This window comes from Sorex fumeus, unplaced genomic scaffold (genome assembly GCF_029834395.1).
Source record: "Sorex fumeus unplaced genomic scaffold, SorFum_2.1 ptg000126l, whole genome shotgun sequence".
In the NCBI taxonomy this organism is placed as follows: Eukaryota; Metazoa; Chordata; class Mammalia; order Eulipotyphla; family Soricidae; genus Sorex; species Sorex fumeus.
In genome coordinates this window covers 133,040-150,790 of record NW_026606183.1, presented here as the reverse complement: position 1 = coordinate 150,790, position 17,751 = coordinate 133,040, and the positions used below count along the sequence as shown (strand labels likewise).

Genomic DNA, 17,751 nt, shown 5'->3' with positions numbered 1-17,751 from the left:
GAGGAACTGGCAGAGGAACCCAGGTGTGCGGAACCCGGGGCTGAGATCTCCAAGCTTGCTCGGTTCAGGACTCGGTCTCCTCCACCCAGCTCCCCCACCTTCCAGTACCTAGACAGTTACACCCACCAACTGCTGGCCAGGATCCAGAGACTCTAAAACCAAGCTCCCAGAAGCGTGCGGCCGCATTTGTGACCTCACTCTCAGAGGACCCGGCAGGCTACTGAGAGTTTCATACCCGCCTATATTCCTGACTAGGAACACCTGGAAAGGTGATTAGAGGCTGCCCCAAAAGCTTCCATCCCTCTCTGAGAGCCCGGCAAGCTACCGAGAGTATCCCGCCCACACGGCAGAGCCTGACAAGCTAATCGTGGCGAACTCGATATGTCAAAAACAGTAACCATGAATGGTCCTCAATCCCCTGATCCTGAAGGAACCCCCAGTTTGTCATCGGGCTACACTAGCATGTGATAGGGACAAATGGAGATGTTACCGGGCCCGTTTGAGCGAATCGATGAACAACGGGGTGATAGTGATATTAATATGGAACAATAATATATTAAATTTATTTTCTTTGCTTCTCCACAGAAGTCAAAAACATTACTTTCTAAATTAAAAAAAAATAAACCAATCTGCACTATATAAATGTCATCAAGGAAGGGCCAGAGCAATAGCACAATGGGGCAGACACCTGCCATGCAAGTGGCCAACCTGGGTTCACTGTCCCGGCATCCCAGTCCCCTGAATCCTGCCAAGAGTGATTCGAGGGGCTGGAGCAATAGCACAGCGGGTAGGGCGTTTGCCTTGCATGCAACCAACCCGGGTTCGATTCCCAGAATCCCATATGGTCCCCCAGCACTGCCAGGAGTAATTCCTGAGTGCAAAACCAGGAGTAACCCCTCTGCATTGCTGGGTGTGACCGAAAGTTAAAAACAAACAAACAGAAAAAACAAGTGATTTCTGAGTGCGGAGCCAGGAGAAAGTCCTGTACACACTTGGGGGGGGGGGGGGGTGGGGGAGAGAAGGGATTTGTTTTGAATGTCATCAAGGAATGAGTCTAAATGCATTTGATACATACCAGAATCTTCTGTGGGTTCAGTTTTCACTTTGATGGGGCCACAGCTGAAAGAAAAAGAAGGTGCTTTGGTGAGCACCCCAACCCGTCCACACACAGGCCTGCGCACACGCCGAGGGCTCCCCATGCAGGCTTGCTCACCCACCACACTGCACTGCAACATACACAGAACCCTCGACTTTCCGACCCCGCCCATCAACCTCACATGGAGAGGAGACGAGCAACTCTCAGGGCCATGTGGGTCAAGGGCTCTCCTAGCCCCACCTTGGGCTGGTGACGCCAGCTGCACTGACCCAAAAATCGAGTTTCATTCGGGAGTCGAGGTCCAACCGGCACCCACACCGGGCCTCCGTATCAGTGACGGCTCCGTCAATGCTAACCCTCGTGCCCTACGTCTGACCGCTCAATGCCCGAGGCACAGCCTTGGCCACAAACACTTTACCTTCCACCTGCAGACAGCATGGACCTCTCGGCATCCGGCACCATCACACGACCGCCTGGAAAAAAAAGAACAACAGAAAGTCAGACTTAGGTCTCTCAACACATCAGGGACATTCACTGCCACTCCAGGGGCAGGATGAAGACTCCAGCGGCAGAGCTCACGCTTTGCACGCAGCAAGGCCCAGGATGGACTCCCAGGCCCAGAGGCTTCCCCCACCCACAGCACGGCCTGCCATGAGCCCTAGAGCCACGTTAAAAGGTCCCAATAGGTTCCAAAGTCCCTCACCCTCCAGTCCCCGGGAAGAGTGGTTGTCCAGAGCGGGTCGACCCCCACTAGACTGGGCGGTGTGGGGGGAGGAGGGGGTGTCTCATGCTCTTTCTCCCAGAGGGATCGAGGATGATGAACACCTGTCTCCCAGCCTTCCATCCAGCATGGCCCAGCTGCCCAGCAAGCCTACTGTCTGTCCCTCTTCTAATTCCCTGGACCGGGGCTGGGGACAAGGCTGCGCTGGCAGCGGGCATGCTGGGCGGGCTAGGGTCCCAGGTTCAGTTCCAGCACGACAGTCTCAGTCCCAGCACGACAGTCTCTGGAGAACTAAGCCCAGAGGAGCCCCTGGGCCCCTCTGGATATGGCTGTGGTCAGCAGCCCCAAAGAGAGGCTATTAGTGCTTCTGAAGTTCTGAAAATCATGGTGGCAAAGACCAGATATGGCCCAGGAAAGCAGCGAGAGCTGCCAGCAGGGCCTGGATGTAGCAGACGCTGCCTGTTCTGAAGGCAGATGGGCGCAACAGCTGACCCCAGCAAAGACTGCGATGGCGTGACTCACGCTTCCAGGGAGACTGTGAGTGTGGAGACCCATGCCACAGACAACTGGGGCTGTCACTCAGAAGGAGAGCATTCGTGACCTCACGTGTGTTGGATCCTAGCACCCCAAAGAGCCCCCCTAAACCCTCCAGGAGCGGTCACCGAGCTCAGAGTCAGGAGGAAGTTACCCCTGGGCATTCCCAGGTATGGCTCAAAAATCCAAGTGGGTCATTCTCTCGGGCCCAAAGAGAGCAGCTACAAAAGAAAGAGTGGCTGGGGCTGGAGCAGTAACACAGCGAACAGGGCGTTTGCCTCTCACGGCTGACCTGGGTTCGATTTCCAGCATCCCATATGGTACCCTGAGCACTGCCAGGAGTAATTCTCGAGTGCAGAGACAGGAGTAACCCCTGAGCATCGCCAGGTGTGACCCAAAAAGCAAATGAAACAGTGGTCAGGGGCAGGTCAGCAGTATGGTGTGCATGGTCCCCTGGACAGCATGGGGTGGCCCCCAGGTCCCAGCATCACGGAGCCCAAGCACTGAACTGTCAGATCCAGACAGCTGGGTCACATCACTCACCGAAGGGGATGGCCCCCAGGGTGGCTCCCTGCAGACTGCGTGGGAGCCCCAGAGCCCAGCAGCTAACGGAACAGCTGAAACTGGGCACTGGGCATCGTCCACTTAGTATCAACAACAACTGGGTCTCTGTGGCCGCTACTTAATCAAACTGCACTGGGTGGCCGATTGGGGCCATCTCAGTGAAAATTAAAAGGGCCCACAAGAGGTCAGACGTCCAAGAGGGCGAGGGGTGGGAAGCGCAGCCTGTCCGACCCGCACACAGGAAGCCCAGGAACCCGCTCAAGACCGATGACCTGATGACACAGGTGCCAGGGCGATTTGCAGAGAAAGGCGAGCCTTGCAAACCCCAGACGGAGGCGGCAATTCCACACTTCCCATGAGCATACGTGAGACTGGGTTCTGGGAAGCAGCAGAGTCTGAGCCCCCGCACGGCATGCAGGAAACCGCGCGCCCAGCCAGGCGGCCAGTGCCAAGCAGGGAGTGAGTGCCAGGCAAGCTGGAGGCCTTCCGTCCAACCCCCCGGAGCCCCCACTCCCGCCCCGTACCCAGCCAGACCCAGCCTACCGGGGGAAGTCTCCCTTTGAAATCTATAGCACAGAGGGGCTGGAGCAGGCCGGCCACTTGCCTTGCACGCAACTGACATGGGTTCCATCTCTGGCATCCCATGTGGTTCCCAACACCAGGATTAATTCCTGAGTGCAGAGCCAGGAATAAGCACTGAGCATCGCTGGGTGTGGCCCAAAAAATAAACCAAACATAGGACTGCAGAGAGAGTACGACAGTACAAGGTGCTTTGCATGCGGCCAACTCAAGTTTGATTAATGGCACCACATCAGGTTCCCTGAGGCCCACCAGGAATAATCCCTGAGCACAGAGCTAGGAGTAAGCCCTGACCACCAATGGGTGTGACCTCTCCCTCCCCCCCCAAAAAAAGAACAGTTTTTTTCTTTTTGCTTTTTGGGTCACACCCGGCAATGCACAGGGATTAGTCCTGGCTCTGCACTCAGGAATTACCCCTGGCGGTGCTCAGGGGACCATATAGGATGCTGGGAATTGAACCCGGGTCGGCTACGTGCAAGGCAAACGCCCTAACCACTGTGCTATTGCTCCAGCCCCCCTAAAGAACAGTTTTTTAAAAAAGAATACATCATAAAGCAAGCAGGAGTGTGAAGGAAAGAAAAAAAAGCCCATTCTCTTTCTCGGCTCCCTAAGACCTTTCCTTGCCTTTGAAAAACAGTCAAACACTCACTCCAAGCTTTCGCCCGTCATACCACCAGGGAAAACAAAAGTGATTGTGTTAAGGAGTTCAGTCACTGGAGACCCCACCCAGGCATCACGACAGCGAGAGGAAACACATACCGAGGTGCTTCTTAGGCTCCAGGAAAGGTCTGCAATAAAACACAGAAAGTTGCTGTGAATACGTCAAAGCCGACTGCGGCCAAGCATAAGGACCTGCCGCAGGAAACTCGTCAGCAGAGACTTCGAGGGAACGTTCACCTTCATATGAAGAGACTTTGAGAGGCCAAGGGGAAAGTACCTCACCTCTTAATGATAAAAGAAATCCCCGTTTTATTCTCCAAAATCCATTTCAGGGTCGCGAGGTCGTAGTTCTCAGGGTGCTTGAAGGTGACTCCTTCGGGGAGCCCCTGGACGACCACAGCTGACTGGTCCCGGAGCATCTTTTCGTAGGGGACAGGCACCACGGTAGACTTGCCTAAAGCTTTCCCTAAGGGGGGAAGGCAAGGGCCAGGGCAAAGAGGGCATGTCATCACACGCCATCACCAGACAGAGGAGTCAACACCCCTTCATTCCACACGTACTATCCTGCCTTTCCCACATCCAACCGCAAGACCATGGAAATATCACAGGGTCCTTGGCCCCCAGTGGGCAGACGTTCTGACCAGAAACACATTCCAGGGCCCCCGTGAAAGGTTGTAAGACTTACAGAAAGGAGAGGGACTGTGGCTAATGTCATACACTAGCTGCTGCTTTGTAACAGCCCCTCCAGCTGCCTTAGGGGGCTGTAGAATGCGGATGCAGATTCTTTGGGAGACCGAGAGTGGCGGGGAGAAGCTTCGTGCAGGGGGCAGGGGCTGCCCGCCAACCTCTGTCCTCCCTAACTCCTTTCACTGGGAATCTGTAACGGGAGCAAGCAGCCCCCACAGTGCAGTTTCCCAGCCCCCTCACACTCCAACTCTAGTCAGTCCTCCCTGATGCACCTGAGGGTCAGTCTGAGCACCCGTCTGCACGACTGGCTCGTTCCCTGGGTCGTAAGTCCCACCGTGGCAGCCACACGTCATGCGAGAGCCTCACCGTAGCAAAAGCAGAAATAGTCCTCCACAGTCTTTCTGAGCGTCTCGATCTCCACCGTGTCCACACTCATCCGGTTGGCCTGCGGCATAGACTTCATTTTATGCATCTCTGCAGCCTTCTCCTCTTCCTCGACACCTGGGAATTATCGAATGGTTTAGAGGGCCCAGGGCACCACTGCATCATGTCATGTCTACAAAGCGTATTCTTTCTAGTTTCCAACATTTACGACTCGCTCTCAAGATAGAAAAGAAAAAGAAGGGGAACTTTTGAAAATAAAAAATATAACCTGAACGAAAATATTAAGGAACAGTATCTTCTAAGAAATAACAGAGACTTAACTAAAAATTCTACAGCGGTGAAGGTACTGGTCTTGCATGTGGCTGACTCTGGTTCAATCCCCAGCAGAACCTCACCCCCAGCCTGTCAGCAGACACCCCTGAGCAGAGGCGAGCATGGCCCCAAAATAAGGACAACCCACAAAGAAAGAAAAATCTCTACCAAGAGTCAGTAATGGTCATCTATCAACTATAAACCAGAATATGAAAAAGAGCCACCAAAAAGTCTGGGTTTGCCGAGTCCGACACAATGGCGACTTAAGACACTAGTACTCGGAATACATTCCAGTACCGGGTACACTCCCTGCCATCCTAAGCGCAAAAGGACCGGAAGCAGGAACTTCGATTAGCAACTGAGGGCAATCCTCTGAATGTCTGGTTTAGGTGGAGAAGCAGCACTTCAGCCCAGCAACACAGAGAAGGGGGACAGACACGCTGCAAGAAGGGCAGTGCATACAGCGCAAGCGCACAATCCAAACGTCATTAGCTAAACTGGAAAACCAAACAGAAGGGCTGAGAGAGGACAGCAGGGGGGCCTCCAGGCAGCTGGCCCGGGGTTGGAGCCCCAGCATCCCACAAGATCCCCCAAGCACAGCCAGGAATAAGCCATGAGAACCACTGGTGTGAGCCCAAAACAAAAACAAAAAACTCTAAGCAGGACCTTTAAGTATCTCAAAATCATGACCCCCAGCACTGGAAAAAAAAAATCTCAAAACGGAAATTAAAAATTATAAAAGATTTCGGGGCTGGAGCAATAGCACAGCGGGTAGGGCATTTGCCTTGCACGTGGTCGACCCGGGTTCGATTCCCAGCATCCCATATGGTCCCCTGAGCACTGCCAGGGGTAATTCCTGAGTGCAGAAACAGGAGTAACCCCTGTGCATTGCCGGGTATGACCCAAAAAGCAAAAAAAATAAATAAATTAAAAAAAATAAAAGATTTAGAAGATTTTCTCTCTTTTTCTTTTTTTTTGCTTTTTGGGTCACACCCGGCGATGCTCAGGGGTTACTCCTGGCTCATGCACTCAGGAATCACTCCTGGCAGTACTCGGGGGACCATATGGGATGCTGGGAATCGAACCTGGGTCGGCCATGTTGGCTGCATGCAAGGCAAATGCCTACCCGCTGTGCTATCGCTCCAGCCCCTAGAAGATTTTCTTTTCATGTTTAATTGAAAAGAAGGGCTGCTACCTCTGTTCAGTATGGCCACACCTGGCAGGGTTCCCACCTCACCTGACTATCAGCCCTTCTCAAGTAAACAATCACTTTGTTGTCCCCCACCACCACCGATATCCACCGTTTTTTCTTAAATCACGTAGAACTGTTGCTCTTTGTTCAGCCATTGATTAAGCTGATTGAATTGGGCGTGAATCCCACACTACTTTTGCTTTTTTTTAAAATTGATACCGTGAGATAATTACAAAGCTTTCACATTTGAGATTCGCCACTGATGAAACACCCACCCCTCCACCAGTGCACATTTTCCACCACCCACATCCCGTTCTCACCCTGCCTCTATGGCAGACAATTTCCCCGATATTCTCTAATTTTGGACATTATGTTTTGCTCGAAATTTCCCACCACCATTCAAGCCTACCTGCCCGGGGCAGACGCTAGCTCATTTATTTTCCATTGCTCGTTCTGAGTATCATGCGAGCTCATATGGCCCTGATTGTAAATGTAAATTTCTAGATTGTAAATCCATACCTACCTTCTTTAGGCAAACAATAAGCACCTCAAATGCACCCAAGGCTGCTAATGCACCCTACCATTCTCCCACATCCCAATGGGGAGGGATGCAACGGACCCATTCTGAGAAAGACTGGCAGGCAGGATGGCCAGGTACCTGAAGCAAATAACATGTATGGTGTTTCTGGAACTTTCCAGGGCTTACTCTTTCCTTTGTGCAGTGCTGGGCCTCCCAGAATAATAAGCAGAGCAGGGCGCGGGCATTTGCCTTATATGGAGAATGACCCGATTCAATCTCCGGCATCCCAAGCAGTCCCACAAGCACCACCAGGAGTGATTCCTGAGTGTAGAGCCAGGAGTAACCTCTGAGCATCGCCAGGTGTGGCCACAAAACAAAAAAACACAAATAAGCCCAGAGCCTCACACGGAAGAAAAATGCTCTACCTCTATAACCCCAACCATGCATTATCACTTCAGTGATTCACTCTGAGCATTTCTGAAATGACGAGATGGATTTTTGTGGGGAGACAGAAATATCACCTTTAGATGTGAGATATGACTATTTATGATGTGCACCATAAATATTTTGGTTTACTATGTATAAAATACAAAAGACAAACATGTTGAGACGGGGCCAGAACAAGAATATAGTGGGGTTTGCCTTGCACATGGCAGATCCAGATTCCACCCCTGGCACCCCAATACTGTCCCCGGAGTTTTGCCAGGAGCGATCCTTGCGTGCAGAGCTAGGAGTCAGGAGTCAGCCCTGAGCACCACTGAGTGTGACCCCCCCCGCAACCAAACCAAACAAAAAGATGTCCACAAACTTACAGTATTTTACAAAATCTTTCTGGAAATCTTTCCGGGTGTTGACGAAGGCACGTCCCCGCTCAGTGCCCACGACGAACACATCCGTCTCGTACACGGCGATGCAGGCCACCTCCGCCTTGGACTTGGCAAGCTCTTTACACTGAAACACACACGCAGAACCAGTCACAGATGGAAGTCTGACATTTCAAGGCAGGTGCTATCTTGGATGTTTAAAAAATTCCCCTCCGGGGCCACAGTGACAGCTCATGGGCCTGCGGGCGGCGGGCTGAGACGCAGGTTCAGTCCCTGCCCTTGGACAGACCTAAGCCCTGAACCAAACACAAAACTAGGCTGCTTTTCTGCTGGGGGAAAAAAAAAGTTGTCACTTAAACTCAATAACAAATTAGAAACTCAGACACAACTGGAAAGCAAGTCCGAGCTCTTATTTTTTTTTTTTTTTGCTTTTTAGGTCACACCCTGCGATGCGTGGGGTTACTCCTGGCTCTGCACTCAGGAATCACTCCTGGCGGTGCTCAGGCGACCATATGGGATCCTGGGAATCGAACCCAGGTTGGCTGCATGCAAGGCAAACACCCTACCCACTGTGCCATCGCTCCAGCCCCCAAGTCCGAGCTCCTTGACTTGAGTTACACTAAGTGACCCGAGAGTCCACTTGCTCTCCCAGTGCCTGTCTCTCTCAATGGACTTGAGCCCTGGTCTGAACAGAACACAGCATTTCTAAAGAAAGGCGGGCGGAGAGAACTCCCCAGAGAACACTGAGGGCCAGACGCTCACAAGAGAGACTGACTCTGGCACAGCACCCTTAATAAAGGCCCTGAAGGAGGGTCAGGGTCCAAGCTGCAATAGGCCCCAGAGGTCTGGGGCGCCCAGCAGCTGGGAACATTGGTGGAGTCAGACACAGAGTGGGGAGCCGGAAGTCACGTCAGCATGGGCACCTCCACAGAAGAAGCATTGCAAGGATCATTGACATCACACTGGCGGACTTCTTACTGTTTGTGGTTTGTTTTGGGACTATGCCCGGTGGTGCTCAGGGGTTACTCCTGGATCTGTGCTCGGGACCGTATGGAGTGCCGGGAATCAAACCCAGGCATGCAAGCTAAGCGCCCTCCCCAGGCTGACTTATGTACACCTGAAGTACACACAGTCTTCGAACCTTAGTAGGTCTGCAAAACTTCATTTACAGGGAGTGCATCATTAACTTAGAGCCTACATATCAAACACATTCATGGGGCCAGATCAAAGCCTAACTGGCTAAGCACTCCCATTGCAAGCTGGAAGCTGGGGTCCAGGCACCAGCCCTGAGCACAGAACCAGAAGCAGAACCACAAACATCCCCTCAAAAAAAAAAAAAAAGTTGATGATTCCGAGCGTCGCTCCTGAAAGAGCAGGGCTGCCTGGAGAGGATGGTCACAGTGGCCAGGGGAAGGGCACTGGCAGGGACACGCCCCGCACGGAAATAGCCATGCGCATCCTGGATGAGGAGTCCAAGATATAAAAAAAAATTAAAAAAGAAAAAGAAACCTTTGAAGGTCGGAGCAGTAAGTAGTACAGCAGGGAGGACATTTGCCTCGAATGCAACCGACCCATGTTCAATCCCCAGCATCCCATATGGTGCCCCTGTACCACCAGGAGTAATTCCTGAGTGCAAAGCCAGGAGTAACCCCTGAGCATCACCAGGTGTGAGCCACAAAGAAAAAACAAAAAAACTTTTGAGAGCAAACACTGAGGATTCTCTGACTGGAAACTGCGTCCAAAGAAAGTCCTGTTGGTTTCAGGTTCCACCAAAACCAAACAGAAGAATTTAAGTGTATGTTTAGAAATTACTTTAGGGGGGTCAGAGAGATAACACAGCGGGGTAGGGCTCTTGCCTTGCATACGGTCGACCTGAGATCAGCGTAAGGTATCCCATAAGGTACCTGAGCACAGAGCCAGGGCTGAGTCCTGAGTACCACAGGTACAACCCCCAAATCAACAGCAACCACCAAAAAAAAAAAAATTTAAACTAGGAATTCTAAAAATGTAAAAGTAAACTTTAATTTATTTGAAAGGCCTAACATGGGGGGGAGGTGTACTCCCATTAACTTTCAGGGCCCAAAGACTCAAATGACCCAGAGTTCCCCAGGAGTGCTTGCAGGGGGTTTGGGGTGAGGGTGGGGTATTAGGACTGGACCTAGTGAAGCTCAGGGTACCAAGTGGTGTTGTGGATTGAACCAGGGATCGATCACATGCAAGGCATGTGCCCACAAATTATCTCTCTGGCAGCCAAAACTGTTCTTAATTAAAACTAAAGAACAGTCCCGGAGCACAGTGTCCGCCAAGGACCACCAAGTCACCACTAGAGGATCTAGACAATAGAGACCAGCCTGGACTCCCCACTCCCACTCCCGAGCACACCATGGAGAGTTGTTGTTTTGTTGTTTTTTTTGCATTTTGGGTCACACCCGGCGGTGTACTCCTGGGGTTACTCCTGGCTCGTGCACTCAGAAATTACTCCTGGAGATGCTCGAGGGACCATATGGAATGCTGAGAATCAAACCCGGGTTGGCCAACCATGGAGTGAAACCATAAATAGGTGGGCCGGAGCGACGACCACAGGAGATGCTTGCCTCGCACGTGGCCCACCCAGGCTCAATCCTGGACACCCAGCATGGTCCTCCATGTCCCACCGGGAACAACCCCAAGCACAAAGCCAGGAGTAAACCCTGAGCACTGCTGGACATGACCCAAAATACAGAAACAAACACAACCACCAATAAATGGTGCTAAGAGCCAGTCCAGGGATTGAAGCGAGTGTCAGGCCCGCAGCTGACCAAGTTCCACCCCCAGCCCCATGCGGCTGGCCAAGCACTGCCAGGATGGTCCACCAGGCCCCGAACACCAGGACGCCCTCAGGCCTAACACTGAACCTTTGGACCAGTGGAACAAGATTCCTGGTGAACAGCCTCTGGGCCACTGCTTGGGAGATTAGATTAGAGGCATGAACAGACACACAGATATTTGACAGAAACAAACACTCTTGAGGAACCTTCCCAGCAGGCCAAGTGCATGCTTGTGCCCTCTGAGTACTGAGTCAGGAGCAATGCTTGATCACTGCTGGGTATGCCCCAACCAGCCGCCCTCCCCAAAATAAACTTAATTGTTTAAAAATAACGAGGAGGGGCTGGAGAGATAGTACAGCGGGTAGGGCGTTTGCCTTGCACGCAGCCGACCCGGGTTCGATTCCCAGCATCCCATATGGTCCCCTGACGACTGCCAGGAGTAATTCCTGAGTGCAGAGCCAGGAATAACCCCTGTGCATCGCCAGGTGTGACCCAAAAAGCAAAAATAAATAAATAAATAAATAAATAAAAATAAAATAACGAGGAGCCAGAGAGACTGGGCAGCAGGGAAGGCACCCACCGTGCACACAGCCAGCCCGAGTCCAATCCCTGCCCTCCGCCCCCCCCCCCCCCCAGTGGCTCCTCGAGCCCCCAGGAGTGAGCCTGGAGCAGCGCCAAGCGTGGCCCCAAGCCCAGTCAGTAAGAATGACGCCACAGGCCCGGTTCCCGGGGGGCAAGCGGCTCACCATGGACTCGAGCGCGGACATGAGGAAGGTTACCACCATCCTGCTCTCCGATGACTCCTCGTCTTCCACGGGCACGGTGGACATCGCGACCTGGGCCATGATCCCTGGGCGAGAAGAGGGGACAGTGAGCACAGGGAGCACTGACGGAATGAGATTCTGCACGTGAGCAAACACAAGGTTCCACAGTCCCACGCTCCGCGGGCCCCCAAGTAACTTCGACCCCATCCAGTAACCTACTCTGACTTCTTCTCTCGCCTTGTTTCCAGAAAACTGGCCCAAGCCCCCCAAGCCCCTCAAACTCACTCACACAGCACACCCGAAGTTACAGTTTCTCCCAAGTTGGAGAAAGAGGTAATGCAGTTCACAACTCCGTGACCGTTGAAGCAGGAGAGAGACTCACCCACGACGGGTTCGTCAGGGCCAGGCTGGCGGCAGGCAGGTGGGCAGGACGGAGACACACACACACACACACACACACACACACACACACACACACACACCCGCGCCAGCAAATATCCTGGGACCCGGCAGGAGATACCAGGACACATTTTAAGCACATCAACACATGGTTCATGGACACTGAAGACGAAGCATCAGCAAAAAGTAGGGAGTCCTCATGCGTCATCACTGAGAACATGAACCTGGGGCCCGAGCCACAGCACAGTGCACAGCGCCAGGCCCCGGCACCCCACTGGGTCCTTCGGCCTCACTAGGAGTGATCCCAGAGTGCAGAGCCAGGAGTAAGCCATGGACACGGCCAAGAGTGTGGCCCAACCACCCGAAAAAACAATGTATAAGGGACCAGGGTGCGGCCTGACTGACAGCGAGTATGCTGTGCAGCGTAGCACAGCATCACCAGGACACCCGAGTGCACACACCTGGAGGGATCCGGGTGCTGGGGCTGACCACGCCCCAAAAAGGTAAAGTACCAGAACAACGATAAGGGACTTGCAGGTACTTTGCACGTCCTACACACAGCTGACCAGGGTTTGATCCTTGGCACCCCATATGGTGCCCTGAGCACACCCTGAGCACTGCCAGGTGTGGCCCCAGAGAAGGAAAAAAAATGATAAAAAGACAATTTTCACACTTACGTCCTGATCTGTGGACAGAGAAAGGCAATTGTTTCCCAACACAAAATCTCAAACCTGTCTGGAGACAATTTCTTTTACAAAAGCCCTACGGCCTGCACAGAGCAGACACAGAGCCCGGCCTACAATCCTAGAACAACACACCAGTCTCCCCACCATCCCACCCCCTGACATTTCTGTTTTAAAATCGCAAAAGCGTGCATTGCCAAGCCAGGAAAGGGTCTATGGTTCAATCATAGAAACTACTTTCCCCTTAGAACCTGGGTCTCATGCTTCCTCTTAAGGTAACTTAGCTTAAAAAATCCCTATTAGTGGCTGGAGCAATAGCACAGTGGTAGGGCATTTGCCTTGCACACGGCCAACCCGGGTTCGATTCCCAGCACCCCATATGGTCCCCCGAGCACCGCCAGGAATGCAAAGCCAGGAGTAACCCCTGAGCATCGCTGGGTGTGACCCAAAAAGAAAAAAAAATCTATTAAAATGAGGCTCAGGAGGCTGGAGCAATAGTACAATGGGTAGGGCGATTGCCTTGCACGTGGCCGACCCGTGCTCAATCCCCGGCATCCCATATGGTTCCCCAAGCACCACCAGCATTGCTGGGTGTGACCCAAAAGCAAAAATAAATAGAAGCTTTTTTTTTGGGGGGGGGGGGGAAATGAGGTTCGGGAAACGGAGCACTAGTACAGCGGTGGGGGGGGGGGACACCTGCCTGGCACACAGCCAAGCTGTGTCTGGTACCAACACCCCATAGAATCCCCTGAGCCAGCAAGGAGTGATCTCTGGGCCTCACCAGATATATGGCCCAAAACCAAAAAAATGAACAAACGAAACAGTAAAATGAGGCTCAGTCAAAACAAAGGAAGCTTGGGTAAGGGGGTTCCCTCAAAACATACATAATGACCTTCCGTAATCTGTGGACGTCTTTCTCGGTTTCTGTTCCATGAGCCACACCCAGCGGTGCTCAGGGATCAAACCTGGGTCAGCCGCATGCAAGGCCAGCATCCTCCCCACTATGCAAACTCAAACCAGGTATGTGAAAGTCTTAATGGGCCTCAACGAAGTCACTTTGCCAATAATTCCCTGTCTTCATTCTACAGGGATGCCTCCAGGTCACTGACTGCCAGCAGCTGGAAGGTAGCATGCCAACTTCTGCCACGCTCACCTTCACCCACTGTGCCTGTGCCAGGGCAGGGGGCCCATCCCACGCCAGGTCAATGCCCTCCCAAACACACACATCTATGCACACATGCACGCACACCTGCAGGCCAGCCACACTCCTGGTTACTAGAATGTGTTACCACAACCGCCCGCAGGGAGAACCCAGCTGGGGACCAACCACAGGCTGGAGGGAGGGACCCACTGGGGCCAGGATTCTGTTCCCCCGGAAACGCTGCACTTGGTTGCCTATGGAAATCAGTTCAAGTGTTTGGTTCCAAGAAAAGGACCTCCCCCCAACACACACACACACACACACACACACACACACACACACACACACACAAACGCAGTCCCTGCACTCAGTCCCAGAGCAGGAGACGACGTCCCCACCCTCAGGAGCACTCTGGTCCAGCCCCCAGGCCAGGCAAGCCACTATTCTTGTACACCAGAGGGCCTGAGTTTAATGCCCTAGCACCACAGGTGGGGACCCTAAACAAAAAAACGAATTTCTTTTGGAGGGGGGAGCAGTAACAGCAGGTAAGGTGCTTTGCAACCGACGCAAGTTCCATGTTCCACGCCCGGCACCCCTTATGGTCCCAAGCACTGCCAGGAGTGATCGTGGGCTATGGCCCAAACAAACCCAAGGGACCCATGAATTCCCCCATGCCCCCAAGAGATATAAAGCAGAATCTCCTCACCCATGACCTAGGGCTCCCTCCGCTGGCTCACAGCTGAACACCCCCCAAAATCTCCTGGCTTTAAAACATTAAGGAACCAAAAAGGAACTCAAGAGTTTTGCCACTGAGCTGCACTCCAACCTCAACAGACCTTTCTGCAGATAGGAATTTCAGCTCGGCACAAGGCCTTGAAACGCCAGGTCCCAGTCCCTGAACTGGATAGTCAGCATGGCAGGGAAGGACCCTCAACAGGAACGAGGAGGGGCCAGAGAGTACAGGGGAGGGGAGGGAGCACCCACCAGCAACGGACCCCAGCCCCATCTCCAGCAGGAGTGAACCCTATACAAAAACTCACCACACACTCGCGCATGGACACACACACACACACACACACACACACAGAATGGAAAAGACCAAAACAGATCACACACTCCACAAAATTGTCAGTGGTTTTTGTGTCTGTTTTGGCCATACCCAGCAGTGCTCAGGGTTGACTTCTGGCTCTGCACACAGGAGTTTGGGGAGCCTATGGGAGGCCAGGATGGACTCTGGGCCAGCAGCATTGAGCACTCTCTGTTGAGGGTGGGAGGCCTTCCAAGCAGCAGTCAGGGGCCAGCGACTGCGAAGTCCCCGGGCACCCACTCTGCCACCACCGGCCCTGCAGAGTGGGTCACAGACCTCACAGTGTCAGGGGCCCCTCCCCAGGCCTGAGCGCTGAGCTGTCTCCCAAGTCCCATACCATGTTCTGTGTTTGCTAAGAATTCCCAGAGTGCAGAGGGAGTCTGCTTTGCACGCAGGAGGCCCACGTGGGAGCCCCCATGGAGCACAGTGCCCGGAGGAGCTTCTCTGGGTCCCGAGCCCAGACGCAGGAGCAGCCTCCTTGAACGGCGCCAGGTGTGGCCCCAAAGCTCAAACAATCAAAGACGCCCCTCGTGTGGCAGTGGACAGCCCGCCCTGCGAGCACGCTCTACCCACAAAACTGTCCTGGGGTCCCAGAAGCAAAAGATGTTCAGACTGGCCACCACATTTTGCATAAAACTTCTAGGGTCTGGGCCCCCTCAGCCCTGTCAGGAGCGATGCTCGAGCATAGAGAGCCAGTAGTAAGCCCTGAGCACCACCAGGTGTGACTACCCCGACCTCTCCCCCTCGCCCCCCCTAAAAAATCACTGGTTCTGGAGTTTGTGTTAGGGTCAGTCCCAGCCCAATTCCTGTGTCCAGTGGGAACCAGACTAGGAAGCAGCTCTGGTTGAGAGGCCGGCCAGAGGCACATGGAGGAGGTGCAGTCCCTCACCGGGACGGAGGGGACAGAGAGGCCAGCCGCATCCCCACCCCACACACTCTCTGCACTTCCTCCCGTCTTTCCACTTTTGTTCCCCTGGCCTGATTTTCATCCTCCTTCCTGAGCTTCAGACTTAACTTCATTGGCAGGCTGCTGTTTCCGTTTCTCTCTCCTGCGTTGGTTGGCCTCTCTGCTGCCCATCACCTGCCCCTCCCCCCCTGAAAGCCGACTCCAGGCTTTCCTGAAATCTTGTGTTTCACCTCCCTCAGAGATCCATTTCAGGGATTAAGTTTACCTGGTCCTGACAGTTCTGATGTGTTCTCACCTCAAATAAAGTCAGCAATGCCCCCTCCCTTTTTAATGTCATTTCATACTTCTGCTTTTAACTGTCCCTTGCTATAAGGCTGAACGTCAAGTAATAAAAAATATGAGGGCCAGAGCAAAGAGAGTACCGTGGGGAGGGCGCTTGCACGCCGCTAACCCTGGTTCAATCCCGGGCACTTGAGTGATTCCCGAGTGCAGAGCCAGGAGTAACCCGAGCACCACCAGGTGTGGCCCAAAAATCATAGACACACACACATAGTATACAACACATACAGTATATATAACACACTGCACTGTATACGACGTAAATTGTGTATACATTGTGTAAGGCTGGAGAAGTAACACAGATGTTCAGGTTCTAGCCCTGCATATGCCAACCTGGACCTGATCCCCTGCGCCCGGATGTTACCCACCGGGACACAGTCAGGAGTCTTCCCTGAACAACACTGGTATGAATCCAAATAAATTTAAAAATTGTAACAAGAGAACTTATGGAACTCTTGAACACTGTCATACACACCATGACCCTAACCAAAAAAATTTAAAAAAAAAAAAAAGTAACATTTTTTTATTAAGCTATTTTCTAAAAGTAGCTGGAGCAACAGTACAGCTGGTAGGGTGCTTGCCCTGCGCAGGGCCAACCAACCAGGGTTCAATCCCCAGCATCCCACATGGTCCCAAAGCCCTTCCCACAGGAGTGATCCCTGAGCACGGAACTAGGAGTCAGCCCTGAACACTGCTGGGTGTGGCCCAAAAACAAGCAAAAATTACAAATTTTTTTAATACATTCTTGCTCCAAATTGTTTCAAATTAGGCAAAGTGGGGGGGGGGGGAAGTACCGGAACACTAAACTTCATTTCATTACACTCGTGTGCCCCAATTTTGTTTTCAGCAAAAATCTTTTCAATTTAATCTTACAATAGACAATTTTAAATCAACATCATCCTTGTGTTAAATAATAAAATCCCCCTCTCCCCATTTACTTCCTTGTCCATGAAAGGGTGGGGGGGGGAGTTCTCCACAGCAGCCAAGTCTCAGCTCTGCTCTGACCCTACTTCCTGGCTGGGCCACTCATGTGCGTCTTTCCTTGCCACTTCAGTGCGTGGTTCTGTCACCTTACGCAGGCGTGAGACAACCCAGAAAGGTGGGGGCCTTGCTAAGGTCATGAGATAGTTAAATTCTGCAACAAGGTACTACTATACTCCCGGGCTCCAAGTTCCAAAGCCCTCCTTCCCACACTGTAATAATCGCAGGCAGGTTTAAAAAAGGAAAAGAACCAGAGGTAAATTACATGGTGCCAAAGGCCAACCGGTGTGTTTTTGTTTGGTTTTGTTTTTGCAGCACTGGGACCGGACCCAGGCCCTCACCCACACCTTCTTCCCCCGGAGGCGGTAACTGAGCGCTGGGACCGACCTTCCGGTCCAGGCACCAAAGGCTCAGCAGACAGTGGAAACCACTTGAGGTATCAACGCAACTCACGCTCAATCAAAGAAAATCAAAACTCTGATTCTGAGTCAGACAGGAAGTACAGGGGGGAGGGCGCTTGCCTTTCGCACAGCCAACCGGGGTTTGATTGGCCCAAATGGTCCTCCAAGC

At 52.7% G+C, this 17,751-nt stretch overlaps 1 protein-coding gene across 7 annotated transcripts in view; it reads right to left on the bottom strand.

Annotated features, from left to right (window-relative positions):
- GTF2I (general transcription factor IIi) overlaps positions 1 to 17,751 on the bottom strand; it is a 74,139-nt gene that overhangs the window by 44,607 nt on the left and 11,781 nt on the right. For all 7 annotated transcript variants that reach the window (XM_056137702.1, XM_056137704.1, XM_056137707.1 and 4 more), the window contains exons 2-8: positions 11,627 to 11,730; positions 8,062 to 8,200; positions 5,208 to 5,342; positions 4,437 to 4,620; positions 4,254 to 4,282; positions 1,515 to 1,569; positions 1,076 to 1,119 (exon numbers count right to left, since the gene is read on the bottom strand). In XM_056137702.1, the coding sequence (XP_055993677.1) occupies positions 1,076 to 1,119; positions 1,515 to 1,569; positions 4,254 to 4,282; positions 4,437 to 4,620; positions 5,208 to 5,342; positions 8,062 to 8,200; positions 11,627 to 11,725 (685 nt within the window). In that variant the 5' untranslated portion in view covers positions 11,726 to 11,730. The remainder of the gene's footprint in view (positions 1 to 1,075; positions 1,120 to 1,514; positions 1,570 to 4,253; positions 4,283 to 4,436; positions 4,621 to 5,207; positions 5,343 to 8,061; positions 8,201 to 11,626; positions 11,731 to 17,751) is intronic.